The sequence below is a fragment of the Antrostomus carolinensis genome, unplaced genomic scaffold (assembly GCF_000700745.2).
Source record: "Antrostomus carolinensis isolate BGI_N321 unplaced genomic scaffold, ASM70074v2 scaffold36535, whole genome shotgun sequence".
NCBI lineage: Eukaryota > Metazoa > Chordata > Aves > Caprimulgiformes > Caprimulgidae > Antrostomus > Antrostomus carolinensis.
This window is the reverse complement of record NW_010314988.1, coordinates 45,024-62,602: the sequence shown is the minus strand read 5'-3', so window position 1 is coordinate 62,602 and position 17,579 is coordinate 45,024. Positions and strand designations below refer to the sequence as shown.

Below are 17,579 nucleotides of genomic sequence, written 5' to 3'. Positions count from 1 at the left end.
TCAAGCAGTTCCCTGTCCTTCTTGAACTGTTCTGTGCCCAGAACTGGACACAATATTCCAGATGTGTCCTCACCAGGGCAGAGTAGAGGGGGAGGAGAACCTCTCTCGACCTACTAACCACACCCCTCCTAATGCACCCCAGGATGCCATTGGCCTTCCTGGCCACAAGGGCACAGTGCTGGCTCATGGTCATCCTGCTGTCCACCAGGACCCTCAGGTCCATTTCCCCTTCACTGCTCTCCAACAGGTCTGTCCCCAGCCTATACTGGAACCTGGGGTTGTTCCTGCCCAGATGTCACCCTACACTTGCCCTTGTTGTATTTCATTAAATTTTTCTCTGACCAGCTCTCCAGCCTGTCTAGGATGCCATCTCTCTGGATGGCAGCACAGCCTTCTGTCCTTGCATTGTGTGCTCTAGCAACAGTAAGATATTATCCAGGTGTCTGCAATGTTGGAAGCATGTCAGATTCCCCCCACTCCCTCAAGTGTGTTGGTTTCAGAGATTTTGGGATAAATGGCTGATGGTTACATGGAACTGGCATCCAAGCAACTGTCATCTAATATAACTCATGGAGGAGCTGGTTGTTCCTGTCCTAGAACATTAAATATTAGAGCCGGAAAAAAAAAAATAGCACTAAAGAAATAGTCTCTTCCCTCCCATCGTGCCAAAGTTAAGCTGAAGAATTGGAATAGTGGTGTGCTATAACTTTTGGAGTTTTTCAAGATTAAATTGATGTCACTGATGTCCCACTTCTTTGAAAACATTCACACTGTGCTCTTTGCTGTCTCCGTGAAGAGAAGGGTTTCCAAACAGGTCTATTCTGCAGCTTACTTCTACAAGTTGCAGAGCTGGATTGGGGAGGTGAGTGTTCCTGGCTTTGCTGCAGGTGCTGCCGCTCCGCTGCTGCTGCAGAGGGTTTGGGTGTGGGTGAGCACAAACCTTGTTTGACACAATTGCAGGTGCCAGCCCTGGGACCTGAACACCTGCCCACAGGTGAGCGTGTCAGGACAAACTGTTCTAGGTAGAAGGAGGCCCCTGATGGCATCCTCTGAGGAACTGCTCTGCAAACCAACACCAAACCAATGTCTTTTTTTAACTAGGTAATTATGTACAGAAGTAATTATAGCATGCAATTAGATGGTGTTATATATAGTGTACTGTATAAGGCATAGGGAGTATAGCCACTTTAATGCAGGAGAGGGAGAAGTTGGCTATTACCCAAACCTACTTAATTTACACAGTTCTGTTACTGTCTGGTGGTAGCTCTTCGTCGTTACTGTTTCAGTTCTCTGAAATGACTCTTCTGGCCCAGACAGTGTCCTGGACTTGGTCATCCTGAGACCTCAGGTTCAGTCCTCACCTCGGCAAGTTGTGTGTGGTTGGTGCACTTCAGAACCACAGCAAAGAGGCCCTGGAGGGTGAAGTCGAAGCACTTGCTGCCAGCAGAAGTTGTGCTGCTGCTTGCTGGGGTCTTCACCAGCATCCATAGGCTGACTGATGCTCAGATAACCTGTAAATGACATCCAAGTCTTTGTCCTGCTCGGATGGTCTAGCACCAGAGGTCAGAGCAGACCTGGTGTGTTGCTGGAGTGCAGAGCTTACAGAGCTGGGTGAGTATGGTGGTCCAGGCTCTGGTTCTGCAGTATCATGCTGATGGAGGCTGGCTGGCTTCTGCAAGGTCCTTCTGCCTGGGCTGCAGTCACCTGGTCAGGGCTGCCAGGGATTTCTGCTGATGTGAGAGGAGACTCAGACCTCTGTAGTACCAGAAATTACCAGGTTTGGGGGAAGTTCAGGATGCTGGGCGCGTGAGGAGAGGGTCAGTCTAGGCTGTATCTTAAGGCAAAGTTGAGATTTACTGAGAAGTCAAACCACTATAAGGATTTTTTTATCTTGTCAGCTGAGCATGAGTCTGAGACCCACCACCTGTGTGTGTTACCATCAAAGCAGATGCCAGGCATGAACACAGGTTGTAGGCTGGATCTGTTGAGGAAAGGCTGCTCCCAGCACCCAGGAAGCGTGTGCAAGGTTGCTTTGAGGCCTTCCGTGGCCAAAAGCTGTGCAAGGTGCCCCATGTTTGGAACACGTGCCAGCCACAAAGGGTGATCTGCGTCCTTTCTGTCCTCTGGCAGGAACCTCGAGCGTGGCCAGAGCGTGGAGCGCAACGTTTGATGAAATCATAGGACAGCACATTGAAGAATTTTGTAAGAAGTACATGACGATGGATGCTCCTGGAGTGCTGGCAAAATACCCAGATATCTTCGCTGTGGTGATAATCATCATCCTAACAGGTAAAACCTTGGAGGGGTTTGGACCTCCTTCTCTAATTTGTTTGCTTTTCCAGTAGGCTTCAGGTCATGATGTATATTAAAGGCTCTTTGCCATGAGTGTTGGATTGACCTGTATAGTTACTGTGGAGTTGGCATGGGGCATAGCCTGTTTACAGGGTTTTTAATTAGAGGGGAGCATTCTCATTATTTTTTGAGCTACTTCTAAAACCTACAATCAGATTTAATATAAGGAAGAAAAGAAAAGATGACTTGTTATCCTCAGTCAGGTATGTAAGTTTAATCCTTCCCTCCACAAATCCTGTTACACAAGAATTTAATTCTGTTGCTCTGTCAACCTTTTTCTCCCATTGTTAATCTGCCAGTTTCTGGTGCCTTGAGCCAGGAAAGTGAGAAAAAAAAATGGGACTCAGTAACAACCTCATGTACTACTGTTTTGTTGGGTTTTTTTTTAATATATATGGGATTCAGTTTGCAGCAGTGAATGCAAGACTCCAGAGAAATACATGTGTGATAAACAGTCAGGTCTTTTTTTTTTTTCCTTCTGAAAATGTGCCAAGGCTTTGATCAGAACTTGGGAAAATTTTGAAAATTTGTAAAATTAAAACACTTTTGAACTTCTTCTCCAACTGGATCTTGCAAAGCATTGCTAAATTTAGGCAAATTTAAAAAATTTACACTTCTCATGTTCCCCTCTGTGGTTTCCAGAATGCAGAAGCTACAGTGTCACCCCAGCAAGTTTATCCCAACATTTCCCACTCTGATCAGCATGGCCATCTCACAGTGTGAGCTGTGCTCACGGGGACAGGCTTCATAATCAAAGGATGCTTTAGCACCTGCATTTGCATTTGGATCTAGGACTATATTGAGGACTGCTGAAGTCAATAGCTGCCCTCTCTTTTCAGGAATATATCTGAATGGGAGAGAAGATTTTCCTCTTTGTTCATTTGTATAGAATAGGAATTGCTCTAGTTGCAAATTAGAACCTGGTCTTTCACCTCAGATACAATTTACAAAATTTAGGACTCCACATTTTAGCACTGTTGAGGCTTAAAATTATACAGACTACTGATGGCTTTATTCCCCTGCATGGAGCAAATTCCCTGGATTTTAATTAAAAATGCAAAGCATTCTTTTCTACAATAGGCTGCTGAATGAGCAGCTTTGGTCCCAGATATAAGCACTGCAAGTTTATTTCTTCTTGCACCATCAGATTTCTACACTGTACCCTACAAGTTTTCCTGGGCAGGTATGCAAGTTTTATCAAACACTTCCCTGATGTGCCTGTCTCGGCTTATTTCCTGTTTTAAAAGAAGGAAAGGTGAGTGCACAGGGTGCTCCTCCCTCCTTGAAGTGCCTTGGAGTAGCAGTAAGGACACCCTGTTGTGCTTCTCTTCTTCCTCAGTTTTTTACTTTCTCTCTTAGTCACCTTCTTAGATTTGGGTTAAAGGTTTGGGTTCTTGAAAATCAGGGATCTGAAGAGCAAGCACAAGTTACAGAGCTTGTTCTGAGAAGCTGAGCTGTGCCTCAGCTAGATGCTGATTGCCAAAGCCTGTGAGCGTGCTCTCCCTCAGATGGATGCTCTTAAGACCACAGGCTGAAATCCTGCTGTCCCTGAATTCACTGGCAAAACTCCCACCGATTTGAATGGGAGCAGGATTCCCAAGATGCCACCTTCTTCTGTGTCTTCAGCACTAGAAGTAGCTGTCCTCCTGAATTCAGTCCTTGCTCTTTATTTTCCCCTGCTTCTAAGGGAAGTTGAATGTTGTTCATAACTTGTGGCTAAGACCTCTAAGACAGTGTTCTTTCATGAAAAAACACTTGAGGTGCTTTCTCTAGGTCTCTAGGTGGCACAGCATAGTGCCATGAGGTGACCAGAGCTGGCATTAAAAGCGTTGGGAGCAGCTTAGCTGTGTTAGCAAAGCGCTTTACCAGGGGCATGTGCCAAATGGGCATGCTGGGTGGGAAGATCTATCACATCCTGCAGTAGTAATGTCTGGGCTGGAGTCCTCGTCCTCCTTCTGAGTGAGTTAATCCTGACCTACCTGAGCTACTTAGCTTTCTGGAGAAATGAGGTGTGGTAAGTTGGGCAGAGCACAGCAGGAACAGAGCTGGGCTACCTCTGCAAGCCCTCAGCACCTGCTGCTGGTGGTGAAATACCTGGCTGCCTCTCTGCCATTTTTTTCCCCAGGGCTTTTAATTTTTGGCGTGAAGGAATCTGCCCTGGTGAACAAAGTGTTCACCTGCATCAACATCCTCGTCCTTGGCTTCGTCATGGTCTCTGGCTTCGTGAAAGGGTCTATTAAAAACTGGCAGCTGACTGAACAGGATATTTACAACACCAGCCACAGCATTTACGGAGACAAGTAGGTTGGATCTTTTCTTCTCAGCTCTGAAATTAATGCATTTTCAGTGGCAAGTTTATAGGGGTGTTTGTGGAGTGATTTAGAGAAGCAGGGAATGAAATGGCTCCCTCCTTTGCCAAATGCCTTGGAGGCAAAGCTGGGTTTGGTGGGCATTTGCTGTAAGCAGGCTGTGCTGATGGGCTGAAACTGATAGGAGGTAGACTGTGTCCAGGTCAGCCCTGCTGCAGAACTGACCATTTCGAGCCTTATGACCAGTATGGCATCCAGATTTGAGAGAAAATAGCTTTTTAGACAACCTCCTACTCAAGGCTACCCCAGGCTGGCTCTAGTGCCTGTATGAAGCCATGACACTTGGGCAGTATCCTTGAGGCACCATTGTACCTTTTGGAGACCTTGTCCCAAATGCCTCAGTAAAATGAAAGCAAGTGCAGATTATTTTAATACATTGCAGCAAGCATATCACAAATCCATTTTTAAAGACATTTTACTACTTGGCCCAAATGCTATCTTCCTATACAAGATCAAAATGAAGATTGGAAAGGTTGCCAGTGATACAAGGCTGTTCATTTTTGCTTGAGACTGTACAACACAGAGTAAGGGTCTTTAAATATCTCCACATACATCAGCTCAGTCCTGGCTTGCTGTCCAAACTCTTTATGCTGGCCTGCAAGGAAGCACAGTTTGGCAAAAACTGGAGAGACTAATAAATGTTGCATGGGTCAAGTTTAGCTTGTGTACAAGCCGTTTATTGAGACTCTGTAAAATTCAGCCTGCTGTTAACAAATTGCTTCTATAGGAAAGGTCCCCCCTCCTTCCCTACTGCTGTTCCCATGCAAGGAGCAATTAGTGCAGTAGTTTCAAAGTGTAACTGTAGCTCTTTGACCCATAGCACTTACTGCTTTTGCAAAATCTGTCTGGGATGTACTTTATCATTATTTCCACAGTAATCCTCATCTGGGTTGCACTGTTTCTGCAAATAATAGGCCAGTTTTCATCTAAGTCTCAACAGAGCTTCTATGAGAGAGTTCAGGTGTTTAGACCTGATAAGACTTGCAGATTTGGGATTTACTTTAATTTAATTGCTTTAATTAATCTTTACAAAGGCTTTTCCCTGAAAAAGTGACCTAAGTGACTTAAACTGAAGGGTATGTTATACATGACTCAACACAGGCACATGTATCTGGGGTCCTGATCAGTGCGTATTTGTTCACTTTGATGAACTTTGGATGAGGCTCAGCAAAGCATTTGGTACATTAGGGATGCAGATTGCTCTCCTCCCTCAGGTTTGCATTATGCTTTGGGTACGAATGTGGCACAGGGAATTTCGAAGTTGAGAATGGAGGATTAAGTGGATTTTAGACAATCATGTCACCCTGCATTGCTGTCTGATGTCTACTTACCTACACTTTATCTGAGTCCATCTTAGGTGAAAAGTGGCTTGTTTACAGTTTCTCGGTCTTCAGCTTTCAGAATTACATGTTGTGCTTTTTCAAAAGCTTATGTTTAAATGAATATGTGTATCTACACACATGCAGTGATACTAGGAGAGGAATTTTAATATTCATGCTATTTTCTCCCTGTCTTAGCAAAGTCATTTTTATCCACCCCAAAAAAACAGGTGGTTGGAACAAACCAGGAACCATTTTTATTCTGCTCATGTCCCAGGCTGTTGCAGGCCAGTCCAAAGCTCAGCAGTGGGTGGAGCTTCACATTTTGCCTGGTATTTGTATGCTAGCATGTGAAAGGGAGGGCGTGTTCTTTCAAACTCCAGCTTTGGGTTTTGTTGCTCCCACCTAGGCAGGATGAATTCTAACCCAGTGCCATGTCTTTTAGTCAAACACAGGAAGAAAAGCTCTATGGTGTTGGAGGGTTTATGCCCTATGGATGGAAAGGAGTCCTCTCAGGAGCAGCCACGTGTTTTTATGCTTTCGTGGGATTTGACTGTATTGCTACTACAGGTAAGAGAGGAGATGTCTTCATTCTGGTTCTGAACCTGCTTGCTGGTAGATAGGCTTTCAGTAATGTTGCACAGCACACATAGTGCATTATTCAGGGCACTGCATTCATCATCCCTCTGAACCTCAGCCCAAAATATATTTTTGTCTCAGCTGCTCCTAACATTCTAAGTGCTGAGTATGACGCAAGTCCCTGGGTGCCTGAACATTGACTTAGAGCTGCTGTGGCAAGCAGCTATACTGTGTAACCCACAAAATGAGCTTTGTCCCTTCTTCTTTGCCTACAGGGCCCAGGGTTGGTCACTGATGGCACTAACCAGGTCAGACTCCCCAGAAAACACAGCCAGCTTTACCAGTTAGGCACACAGGGAAGGCCCAAGGTCAAATGCTTTGTATGACTGATGAAGTTTGAACCTCTAGTTCCAGATGATGCTTTAATCAACAGGTTATTCTGGAGTAGGGTTCTTCAGTGCCTTCAGCTGAAGAAACCCCACTGGCTTGGAGTAGTTAAAGAGCCAGAGAAAAAAGAAGGAGCCTCTGGGAAGTCATCTGCAGCCTAAAGCTGTGCCTCAAAATAAGGAGGAGTTTTTGTCACCAAAGGTTCAGAGATCTCCTTCTAAGAGAAAAACCATCAGCATTGTCATATTTCTCCTGGCTAAGAAGAATCTCAGTTCCCTGGAGGAAGGAAGGATTATATTTAATTTCACATTTGGCAAGAAGTGAGTTGCTTCAAAGCTGGAGCAGAGGGTGGAGGAAGTAATCACAAAGACAGATAAAGCAGTACTGCCTCTTGTTCCAAGGAATTTGAGAAGTGCTGGCTCCATTACTCTAAACAGCCCTAGAGCCTTTCCTTGGAGGAGAAACACATTCATCTGTCTTTGACTTATAGGTGTATGGGTCTCTTCTTTTCAGTTCATCTTCCTGAAATGCCAGACCTCAGGAGCTCTTACTTTCAGAGAAGAGCAGCTTTGGAGGACAGGGAAAGCTCAAAGCTTTTTCTTACTTAATCAGTGCCTGAATTTTGAGGATTTTTTTTTTTTCACACATTTGTCCCAACTTGGTTGTCAAAAATTTTCCATGAAAACTAGGAGTCCTTTTTTTAAGAGGGATTTTCAAAGATCCATATGGTTTCCAGGTGCTGTGCAAAGTGTGCCTTTCCCTGGAACTATGGTGTCGTCTTCACTGTGTAGTAAAGTTCTGGTGGAGATGCTAACTGAAATGGTCACCCAAGGATTTGCCCTACAACTGCACAATAATTGCCTGTCCCATCATTTGCGATCATTGAACTCTTCTTGGGGCTGCACCATCAATGGGATAGCAGGAGTAATTGAGGTAAAAATAATCCTTTTTGGGGAAAGGACTATTTTTAATCCAGATTGTTTCTGTGCCTGAATTTACAAGGCCTCCAGAAGTGTTTGTCAGAAGAAGGGACAGGAGCAGCAGAAGTGGGAGCAAACAGGCTGCGATACGCCGAGTAGATGGGGCAGGCCATCAGCAGCGTCACGGTCATAAAGCACCTCACTGCCCACGAAGCCTTTGAAAGCCTCAGCCAGCATGTCCTAGGTTGGGATAAAGTTATTGCTTGTCGTTTAGCTGAGATGTTTCAATTTCTTTCTTCTAGGTGAGGAGGTAAAAAACCCTCAGAAGGCCATTCCCATTGGCATTGTGGCATCTCTGCTCATCTGCTTCGTGGCTTATTTTGGCGTGTCAGCTGCCCTGACGCTCATGATGCCTTACTACCAGCTGGATACCAATAGCCCTTTACCCAATGCCTTTAAATATGTGGGTTGGGATGGAGCCAATTATGCAGTGGCTGTTGGTTCCCTGTGTGCGCTTTCTACAAGGTGAGACACTGCCCTTCCTTTGTGCATCTCTCGAGGCAAACATGAATTTCCAGCTCCTTTAAAAAATGGTGTATGTCAGGGCTTTGCCTTTGCTATGTTCCCCTGGGCCAAGGGAGCAGAGACCAGGGATGAAATTCAGACCTATTGACTTCAAAAGGACCAGGATTTCACCCTGTGGTAGATTTCAGAGATGTACTTCAGAACTTCCATCTTAGCAGCAGACCCAGCAGGTGCGCATCTCTGGAAGATAAATCTGGATTCAGTGACTAAGTCATGGATGCAGCTCCGCAGCGCAAGCATGGTTTGCCCACAAGACATCCTGGCCTTCTGGGCAGAGAACAGACTGGTGTCAGGTAGTGCAGGGTGCATGTTCTGCAGCGTATGGGGCTTACCATATTCAGGGCCGTCTGTCTGCAGGTTGCCTGCAGGACAGCCATCTGGATGGGAGGCAGGGCAGGCTGGAGCCAGAATATGTCATGTTCTTCTGCGCTATAGAGACCTATTGTTTCAGATCAACTTAGACATATTCAGTTAGTTGAGCTACTCATAGAGGCTCATAGAAGTTATGGCTGTTTTGCTACCTGAAAGTCAGGCTGTTTTCGTGCCCCATGGCTCAGTTTAGATATCCAAAATCTCAGAGCTGCACCTCAGTTGCTAGCTATGAGCAACATGGGTGTGCGGAAGGAGCCCTTGAAGGAGAAGCTGAAGTGAACGAAAGCCACCTGTTCTGTGTTTGTACTGCCATAAACTTGCTTTTATTTGTGTGGCTGTACTCAGCAGGAGGTGATATAAGTAGATTATTTCCTGCTTCTGTGTTTTTAGTCTCCTTGGCTCCATGTTTCCGATGCCTCGAATAATTTATGCTATGGCAGAAGACGGACTTCTCTTTAAATTTTTGGCTAAAGTCAATGAGAAGAGAAAAACTCCAATAATTGCAACAGTGACATCAGGGGCCGTTGCAGGTAAGATATAAAGACCTACACAAATGTGTGGACAGGAGACATAAGATCATCCTAGGGGCAGATAAGTCGTCCTGACTCTAGCCCACTTATTAATCGGATGTATTGCACAGCATGACGGGGTAAGCATGAATAGCTTGCTGTGTGCCCGTCCCTCTTTCTCAGAGCTCTTTGCTGCCATCCTGTCTCACACCAAGAATTACTTCATCTGCTCCCTGGGTGCTCTACCGACCTTAAAAATAATTAACCCCCTGCAAGGTGGCAGCTAGTGGTGCCCCAGCATCCTTGTGGCTGTTGGCCTGGCTTGGCTGAAGACACCATGCTGCCTATGGGTAGCAACTCGGCAGAAGACGCCAGAGCAGCCGGAGACAGGCAGATGGCCCCTGTGGCACCAGTGTTTGTTAATCAGTTAGTCACAGCTGGCAACCGTCCTGTTCTCCCCTTCCCTCTCCCAGCCCCCAGGAATATGGGAATTAAACCTCCCAGATGGCAAGGATGGGGGCTTACCCTCTTCTTGCAGCCACCCCCTTCCTCGCGATGCCTAGCAAAGAGGAGGGCCTTGCTGCTTCCTCTTCACCTTCTGCTGCAAATGCAGGGTGAGCCACCGGTGCAAGAACGTGCCATCTTTGGTGGGGAGTTGCTGCCGATCTGCCACTGTGGGCGCCGAGCTCCTGTGAAAGGGCTCAGCTGCTGCTGCTGGGACTCGCAGGGCCTCCTCACTGCTGCTTCTCTCACACCTTCCTCTTCAGGTGTCCTTGGGTCCAGACTGGGGGAAAAAAAGAGCCAGATAAAGTAAAAAAAAAAACCCAATGTGCTTTACAGTCCCTTCAGGTTTCCTCAGAGTGGTCTGCAGCATGTAGGACCAAAGAACACACGAAGCTGCAGAGACAACACTTGCCAGCTGAGCTTGAAGGTTGGGTTGGTTGTTGGGCTCCAGGTGATGCATTGAGGACAGTCTGGGCCAGGCTCAGCTCTGATATCCCCACACTCTCATACGACTGGTGGCATCACCTGAATGTTTGACTATGGTGTCTGTCTTCCACTTACTTGCTTCTCCTTCTGAAGGCCTTTATATAAAGTTCTGTACAACCAGGGGTTGCCTGGTGAGGGTGTGTGAGCAGGATATTCTTTAAGGGATGACAATCTATACCTTCTTCTGGAAATCCCCATGATGAGGCATGCTACCTCAAAGTGCCCTCCTTGATGCTTGGTCCCAAGCCTGGTTTCGCCCCCGTTGAGCTGAGACACCAGAGTGAGGTGCTGCCCATCCTCTGTTCCCTCTAGCTACTTCCAGGAGATAACTGTGGCATTGGGGTGCTGCAGCTGTGCTGGGGGACTCCAACAACGAGACTGTGGCTTAAGCACCTGCTCATTGCTGGTAGTTGGGTGAACACACCCATATGAGGCAAACAGGCTGGCATTTATTGTAGTAAGTGGTTCCTCTGGCTCCAGATAGTGAATCTGTGCTGGGACAGCCTGCAAGGTTCAGGGTATTCACATGCAAAGTCCTGCCTCTCCTAATCTCGGGACAGCTTGGGCTCTCCTACCGAGTCCTGTGCAGCAGTCACACGTGTGCTGCATTGTTGTTAACACTCCTGAGATGTGCAAGTTCTGCTGCCTTACTGATTTTTCTTCTCTCTCTCACCTTCCTCTCCTCTTACAGCTGTTATGGCCTTTCTCTTCGACTTGAAAGATCTTGTGGATCTCATGTCCATCGGGACCCTCCTGGCTTACTCTTTGGTGGCAGCCTGCGTGTTGGTATTGAGGTATGGGTGTAGAAACTGTCTCTCTTGCACCACACAAGACAGAAATCCACACAGCAATCAGATGCCCTCGTAGTTTCCATAGACCCAGTAAAACCATGAAAATCTCCAGCTGTAAGCATGTGAAGAACTTGTGTTTTTAAGCTCATGGGAGATTGAGCTAGTTGCATCTGTGAGGGGGTCCTCTGAACTTGGTTAACCCTTGGTCCATGCCACTCCTGCTGTGGTCAACCCTGAATGCCCTGGGGGATGTCCCAGCGAGTGGGGATGAGAAATGGGTGGTTCTGGATGCCTGTGTCATCAACGCTTCTGTTCCCACTGGGGATACAATTTCAGGTCATCTTACTTTTGAAAGGGGATTCAAGGTAAAGTCTAGCAGCAGAAAAAAGCTGAGCAGGATCAGTGTCTTAGTGCATGTCTTTGGAAGTGCTGAGCTCCCATCACTTCCCTCGCCTAAGCTGAAAATTGAGTATCTTCATTGCTTGGCACCTCACTGACAACAGCACTCTGCCCATGAGAACTGTACTTTGAAGATCCTGTTACTGAAAAGTACCTTTTTGTGTTCAGTGACTTACTCAGAGTCAGGTGGAGGCTTTTTACAGGCTCGCAGCAAAGGCATTGAACTAGTTGCAGCAAATGAAGGGCCAACCTGTACTGTAATACCATTGCTCTGTGCTTGTGCTGCCCACCCTGCCCCTTGAAAATCCTGCTGATTTGCCTTTCCCTTCTTTGATTTCCCAGCCTCCTCTTCTCCTTAGAGCTGGAAATTGCTTCTTAATTTGTTTTTGCAAGATGCTGTACCTACTGTAGATTGGCAGAGCTGACAGCCTGTCTCACAGGGCCCGAGCAGCTGATTTGGCTGCTCCGTTGGCTGCCTAATGAAGTAGCAGCTGAATTGTTTCCAAAGCTGTGAGGTCCTGCCACTAATACCCTGCTATGGCCAGACCCAAGGATTTCATTGCATTTCTCAATGCACAGTGTTTCACAAATTCCCTTGTTGCAAACACATCCCCACAGGAGTGATTTTAAGATGTCTTTCAAAATGGTGCTTTCCTTTAGGTAGGCTTGTGGCTGAGAGTCACAAACAAAACCTCTGTAAAAGGGAGCTGAGACTAAAAGAGTGGTGGGGGATTTTTTATGGATCCACATGGTTGTGTGTCAGGGCCCTGTGGGCCCTGTTGAATGTGGTGCTGTCCACACAGGCAACAAAATATTACTGTTCTTTGTTCACCTGTTCCTTCCTTATGTGGCAGCAGACAAGCTGGCACAAGAGACTTCGATGAAGGAGGATGGGGCTCCAGGAATGTCCCTGTGGGGTGCAGTCAGCAGCTGCCAGGGTGCGATATCTGCTGAACTGTTAGCTCAGCCACCTCCATGCCAAAACACACGAGCTAAACTGGCACAGATAACCCAACGGCCCGGTTAGGACTGTCTGTCTGTCCTTCTGCCACTTCCTTCTCCAGTCCTCACTATCACCTGATTGTGTTTTGGTGTCACAGGCAATAGGGTTTATGAAAGAGAGCACTATCCAGTTTAAAACACTGGCATTACAACCAAGCTGTAGGTGATAATAGCTGACCATATTTGCTTACGTCATGACAACGTTATTCCTCAAATTTCCCCCTGAAACAGACGGGTGTATATGTTATGTGGGCCTGTTCTGGTGATATTGTGATCTGGGGCACAGCCATGACTATCTGTGTGGCTTTTAAACAAACGGTACTCTGTGCCAAACCAATGTGCCCTTTGTTTCATTTCTCTTTGCCTAGGTATCAGCCAGAGCAGCCTAATTTGGCGTACCAAATGGCTAGGACAACAGAGGAGACGGATAACAACGAGTCTGTGAGCACCAGTGAGTCGCAAGCTGGATTTCTGCCAGAGGAAGAGGAGAAGTGTTCCCTCAAAGCCATACTGTGTCCCCCAAATTCGGACCCTTCCAAATTCTCTGGCTCGGTGGTGAACGTCTCAACCTTCATCATTGGTAAGCACTGGGCAGTGCAGCTCTGGGGCAATGAGTGAACTGGTAGGTCCTTGTACTCACCACGGTGGGAGAGCTCACCTCCTTGCTGTGATTTTGATGAGCTCTTATAATGGCCAAAATAACTGAAGGTCTGCTGATAAAATTTATGACTTGAAAAGAGATCCACAGATGGGCTGTGTGTGGGTATATAGAGGGAAGAGCATATCTCTTACAGTGAGCTTTTTCATTAGTTAGCTTTTTCCATAGCTGCTGGTTTGTTTGACAAGCTTTCAGGTTCTGCTTTGCCTGCTTGTGGTTTTGGGTTGTTTTTTTCCTCTTCCTAAAAACAGAATCAGTAAGCTTTGGTGTCTGTTCACAGGTTTCCTTATTGTGGGTAGCTGTATCTTGACTGCCCTTGAGCCAAGCATTCTGATAAAGGCTGTATGGATTATTGCTGCCATCCTTGTTCTCATCATCAGCTTCATTATTTGGAAACAGCCCGAAAGCAAAACCAAACTCTCCTTTAAGGTGAGTGTCCTGGGAGGTGTAGCTAGAAAAGAGCTGTTTGGGAGGTGATTGGAGGAGGAAGTGCATGTTGGCTGGTATCAGAAGTGGGGACTTGGCCAAATGGACATGCAGAGAATATAGGCGTGATGTGAACTTTTCCATACAGGGCTGCCAATACACTTGATGGTTTGAGGTCTCCAGCTAGCGTGGCTGTAACTTCTAGTCTGCACTCATTGCATAAAGGGATGTCCTACCAGAGCTGAGCTCAGCCTCTGAGTGTGGTTTCCTCTTGGGGTCTAACCTCAAGTGTCAGCACAGGTGCTTTGCTGCAAAGTGCAGCATGGCAGAAGCAGCACTGTGGCAAGCCTGCTGCCCAGCAGTGCCCCATGGGCAGAAGCAGATTTGGCACAGAGAGAGGGGCTGAAGGAGTTAGCTGAGAGGGTTGGAGGAGGGAATCGGGAGGGAAAGCCACATGGTCAGATCAGAGGTGACAATAGAGAACTTGGAAAGAAATGTAAAAGGTGGTAAGTCCAGGAAAAGCTGGGAGGGCAGAACCTGGTGCAGAGATGTGGCCAGAAGGGAAGGGCAGGACAGTGCTTTGGAAAGCAGATGGTTCTAGGATATGGAAGAGACAAAGACCAGAGGAAAAGGGAATGGTTTTGAAGGACCACGTCAGATCGTGGATACAGAAGGAGAGAGACCCCAAGAAGCAGCCTTGTGTGTGAGGATCAAAGGGGTACTTGCTGAAAGGTTCTAAAAAAGTGCAGTTTCATGTCAAACTTAGTCCCTTTGGAGACTGTTCTCTCTTCAACAGCCTCAGATATGAAGAACTCTGTCATTTTCCTGCCCTGTCCAAGCACACCATCCTTTCTATATTAAACAAACACTGCAGTGGTTTTTTTTTCCCAGTATAAGCCTGCAAGTCATGTTTTATCATTGATTTCAGGCTTTTTCCCCAATTTATTAAATTAGTTTTGGATTCTAATCCCATCCTCCAAATTGCTGTCGTTTTGACTGCTCTTCAATTCCAGTTTTTCAGTAAATTCTCTGATTTTAATAATGTAATTCAACCAGAGTTGCCCAAGGTAGTGTTTGCAGCTCATCTTGGGATTGTGGTCCCAGAAGTGGAAATAGAAATGTCCATGAGCAGAAAACTTCAGAATAGTCATCTAGACTGTCTTTTTGGAACTTGCTTCTGAGGAGATCTCTTTGCCTTACACTCAGGATATTTTACTTCCTTTTTTCCTCCTCAGCCGCTACCCTGTCTTGGGGAAAAAAAATAAAAAGATAAAATTAGATGTGTCACTGCTAAATGTGTAACGGCTGTTTCTTATCTCCTTGTTGTCCTTCAGACATTTACAACCTGACTGTTGAGTGACTTTTCTCAAAAGTCTCTGGGAATCCAAGGCTGACTGGTTTGTTTCCCAGGTTGTTTTCTATATTTCTTTTTAATAGGTAATTTGTCTCCCTTCTCCAGTCTTTAGAGACCTTACTGGTCTACCAAGAGCTCTCAGAGATGCCTGTTATCAGTTCAGAGATCACTTCTGCAATCTCTGGGTACATAACTCACCTGCCTAGGGAAATTTCATTTGTCCCTACTGACTTGACAAAGACTAATTTAGAAAAATATTCCTCTTCCATTTTCTAATTTGTGTATCCATCCCCTTTCTCTAATGATGTGAACAGCTGCTCACCATAAATGTGGTTTTGTTTTGTTTTGTTTTGTTTTTTTAATGAAGCTTAAATGAAGAAAGGTCTACAATATTTCAGCCTGTTTCTTTTTGTAAATCTCCCTTTTCCTTAGGAGTGAAGTTCACTTTCCTCTTGGTTTCACCATATTCACAAACTTTTCTATTGTTATAATTTGCCCTTTCTGATTTTGTCTGTACATGCCTGTGCTATTTCTTTATCACAGAATCACAGAATGTAGAATAAATATATTCTGATTTCTGCATTTTGGCTTTACTGTCTCATTCTTCTTTGTATCTTGGATCATTAAGGCATTCTTGGTAGAGCTGCACTCATCTCTTACAATATTTTCTGGTTTTCTCCTGCTCTGGGATAATTTGCTCTATATTGCTTAATTACCTTGGTACTGGCTGGCTGAAGTTCCTCAGGTCCCTCCTCAAACATTCCTCTTACCTTCTTCTCCTGGTCTTCAGTAGGTGCCTGTCATGATGCAGTCCTTGGTTTTCCTCTTTTCTCCTTCGTCCCACCAGTGTTTAGTATTGCTGCTAAAATTTGTCTCTTGCCTCCTTGCAGACCACAGAAAACAAGGACAACCATCCTTAAAACAGGTGAACAGTGTCATTCACATCACTCTCCCATGGTGGTGGTCTAACCTTGCCTTTTCTCAGATCTGGCAGCTGAAAAGTTGGTCACAGCCATCGCTTTCCCCTTCACAAGGGATGCAGTGTTCTCACCTGCCCTGTGGATGTAATGTATCCTTCTTTCTTTTTCAGGTACCTCTTTTGCCCCTTCTTCCAGTTGTGAGTATTTTTGTGAATGTTTACCTCATGATGCAGCTAGACCTAGGCACATGGATACGGTTTGCAGTCTGGATGCTCATAGGTGAGTTTGAGAGAGTAAAAAATGCTGTAGTCAAACTAACTAGACTTTGCTAACCATAAATTTATTGTAGCTTTCCAGGGAGGGATTCTGCACTCTTATCCTTGGGCAGCCTTGCTGACTTAACTGAAGCCATTTAGGCAGTGTGCCTCAAGCCTTGGTTTAAATTCAAGGCTCATGAAGCCTTTGCGAGGAGAAAAATAACAGCCCATGAACCATCTTATTGGTCTTGTTGCCAGCAAGAAACCATGCCATGTTTCTTGTTGGCTGACCTTGAACTGCAGTCCAGGTAGTGGAGTTTGTGCTTCTGGAGCTAAAGGAGCTGAACTGCATCCCAAGGTGCTCACATGGAAAAGGCTGAATTGCCTGAAATGCCCAGGGAATTTGTTACAATGAAAACAAGTGAGATTAGCATCAGTTGTGGATGTATTTTACTGAGATGGAAGCTGTAGGCACACAAACGGAGAGAGAAAGCTCTCTGCAGAATGGAATGCAGTGAACTCACTGAAGAGCATCAGAAGTCTCTTCCATAACCAACCCCCCGTTTGGGGCCTGGGTAGATCTTTTAAAGTCTGGTACCTGTGTTAGTGGCTTTTTTCTAAGGAAGGTACTGGCTGTCAGCTAGAAGCTATCGGGATGGCTGGATTTACCCCTGGTGTAACCTGTGTCAATTGGTGTTAGTAGTGCTTTCGATTTCCTTACAGAGCTAACAGTGCCCTCTCCCCTTGGCTTCCACAGGCTTTATCATCTACTTTACCTACGGAATATGGCACAGTGTGGAAGCCACCTATGCAGCCTCAGCAGACGTGGAGAGAAACACGGACGCTGGTTCAGACAGCTGTAAATGACTGCGTGTTTGGCTTACAGGCAACTGGGGAATGGCTGCAGTGAAGGAAGCTTTGTGGTGGGGATGCTGAACCAGGTCACATCTGGTTAATCAGGAATGCAGGAATAAGGAAGCGTAATGTGGGACTCCCCAGCCCTGTTGCTGCAGCTTGCAGTTTGCTTAGTAGCACAGTTAAAAGGGATCACAAGGAAAAAAGCCACACACTGGCATACTCCCGGTGACACTGTCAGCTAATCTGGGGCTCTGCGCTTCCCTTCCTCCCTCTCCTGTTATGTTTTTTTCCCAGTGTGTAGAAAGAAAACTGCTTCTGTGTGCCAGTTAACCTTAAATGCTGCTATGAAACCAGGCCTTACAAAGGTCTTTCTTTCAGTAGCCCCGGGAATTACCTCCCCACAGATACTCTACCTGATTGTACATGGAGCAGGTTTTGCAGTGCTACTGTCAGGCTTAGACCAGATTTATCCTTCACCTGATGCAAGCTGTCCCCTTCCTGTACACACAGAAAGGGTTCTTGCCAAACACCA

The 17,579-nt window shown here is 46.0% G+C and overlaps 1 protein-coding gene across 1 annotated transcript; it reads left to right on the top strand.

The window, feature by feature from the left end:
- Nucleotides 1–733: 733 nt before the first annotated feature.
- On the top strand, nt 734–17,313 carry LOC104524828 (high affinity cationic amino acid transporter 1). Its single transcript, XM_010167820.2, has 12 exons — nt 734–862; nt 961–994; nt 2,131–2,289; nt 4,478–4,652; nt 6,486–6,610; nt 8,229–8,451; nt 9,274–9,413; nt 11,074–11,176; nt 12,943–13,154; nt 13,513–13,661; nt 16,103–16,211; nt 16,947–17,313. The coding sequence occupies exons 1-12, from the start codon at nt 734–736 to the stop codon at nt 17,054–17,056; spliced, it is 1,668 nt and encodes a 555-aa protein (XP_010166122.2). The 3' UTR covers nt 17,057–17,313.
- Nucleotides 17,314–17,579: the final 266 nt, after the last annotated feature.

Bases quoted from the DNA above. Each gene is read 5' to 3' on its own strand.
- LOC104524828 (XM_010167820.2), top strand. From the start codon at position 734: ATGTCACTGATGTCCCACTTCTTTGAAAACATTCACACTGTGCTCTTT. The intron at 4,653-6,485 runs GTAGGTTGGATC...CATGTCTTTTAG, and splicing joins CACAGCATTTACGGAGACAA to TCAAACACAGGAAGAAAAGC. The intron at 16,212-16,946 runs GTGAGTTTGAGA...TGGCTTCCACAG, and splicing joins TGCAGTCTGGATGCTCATAG to GCTTTATCATCTACTTTACC.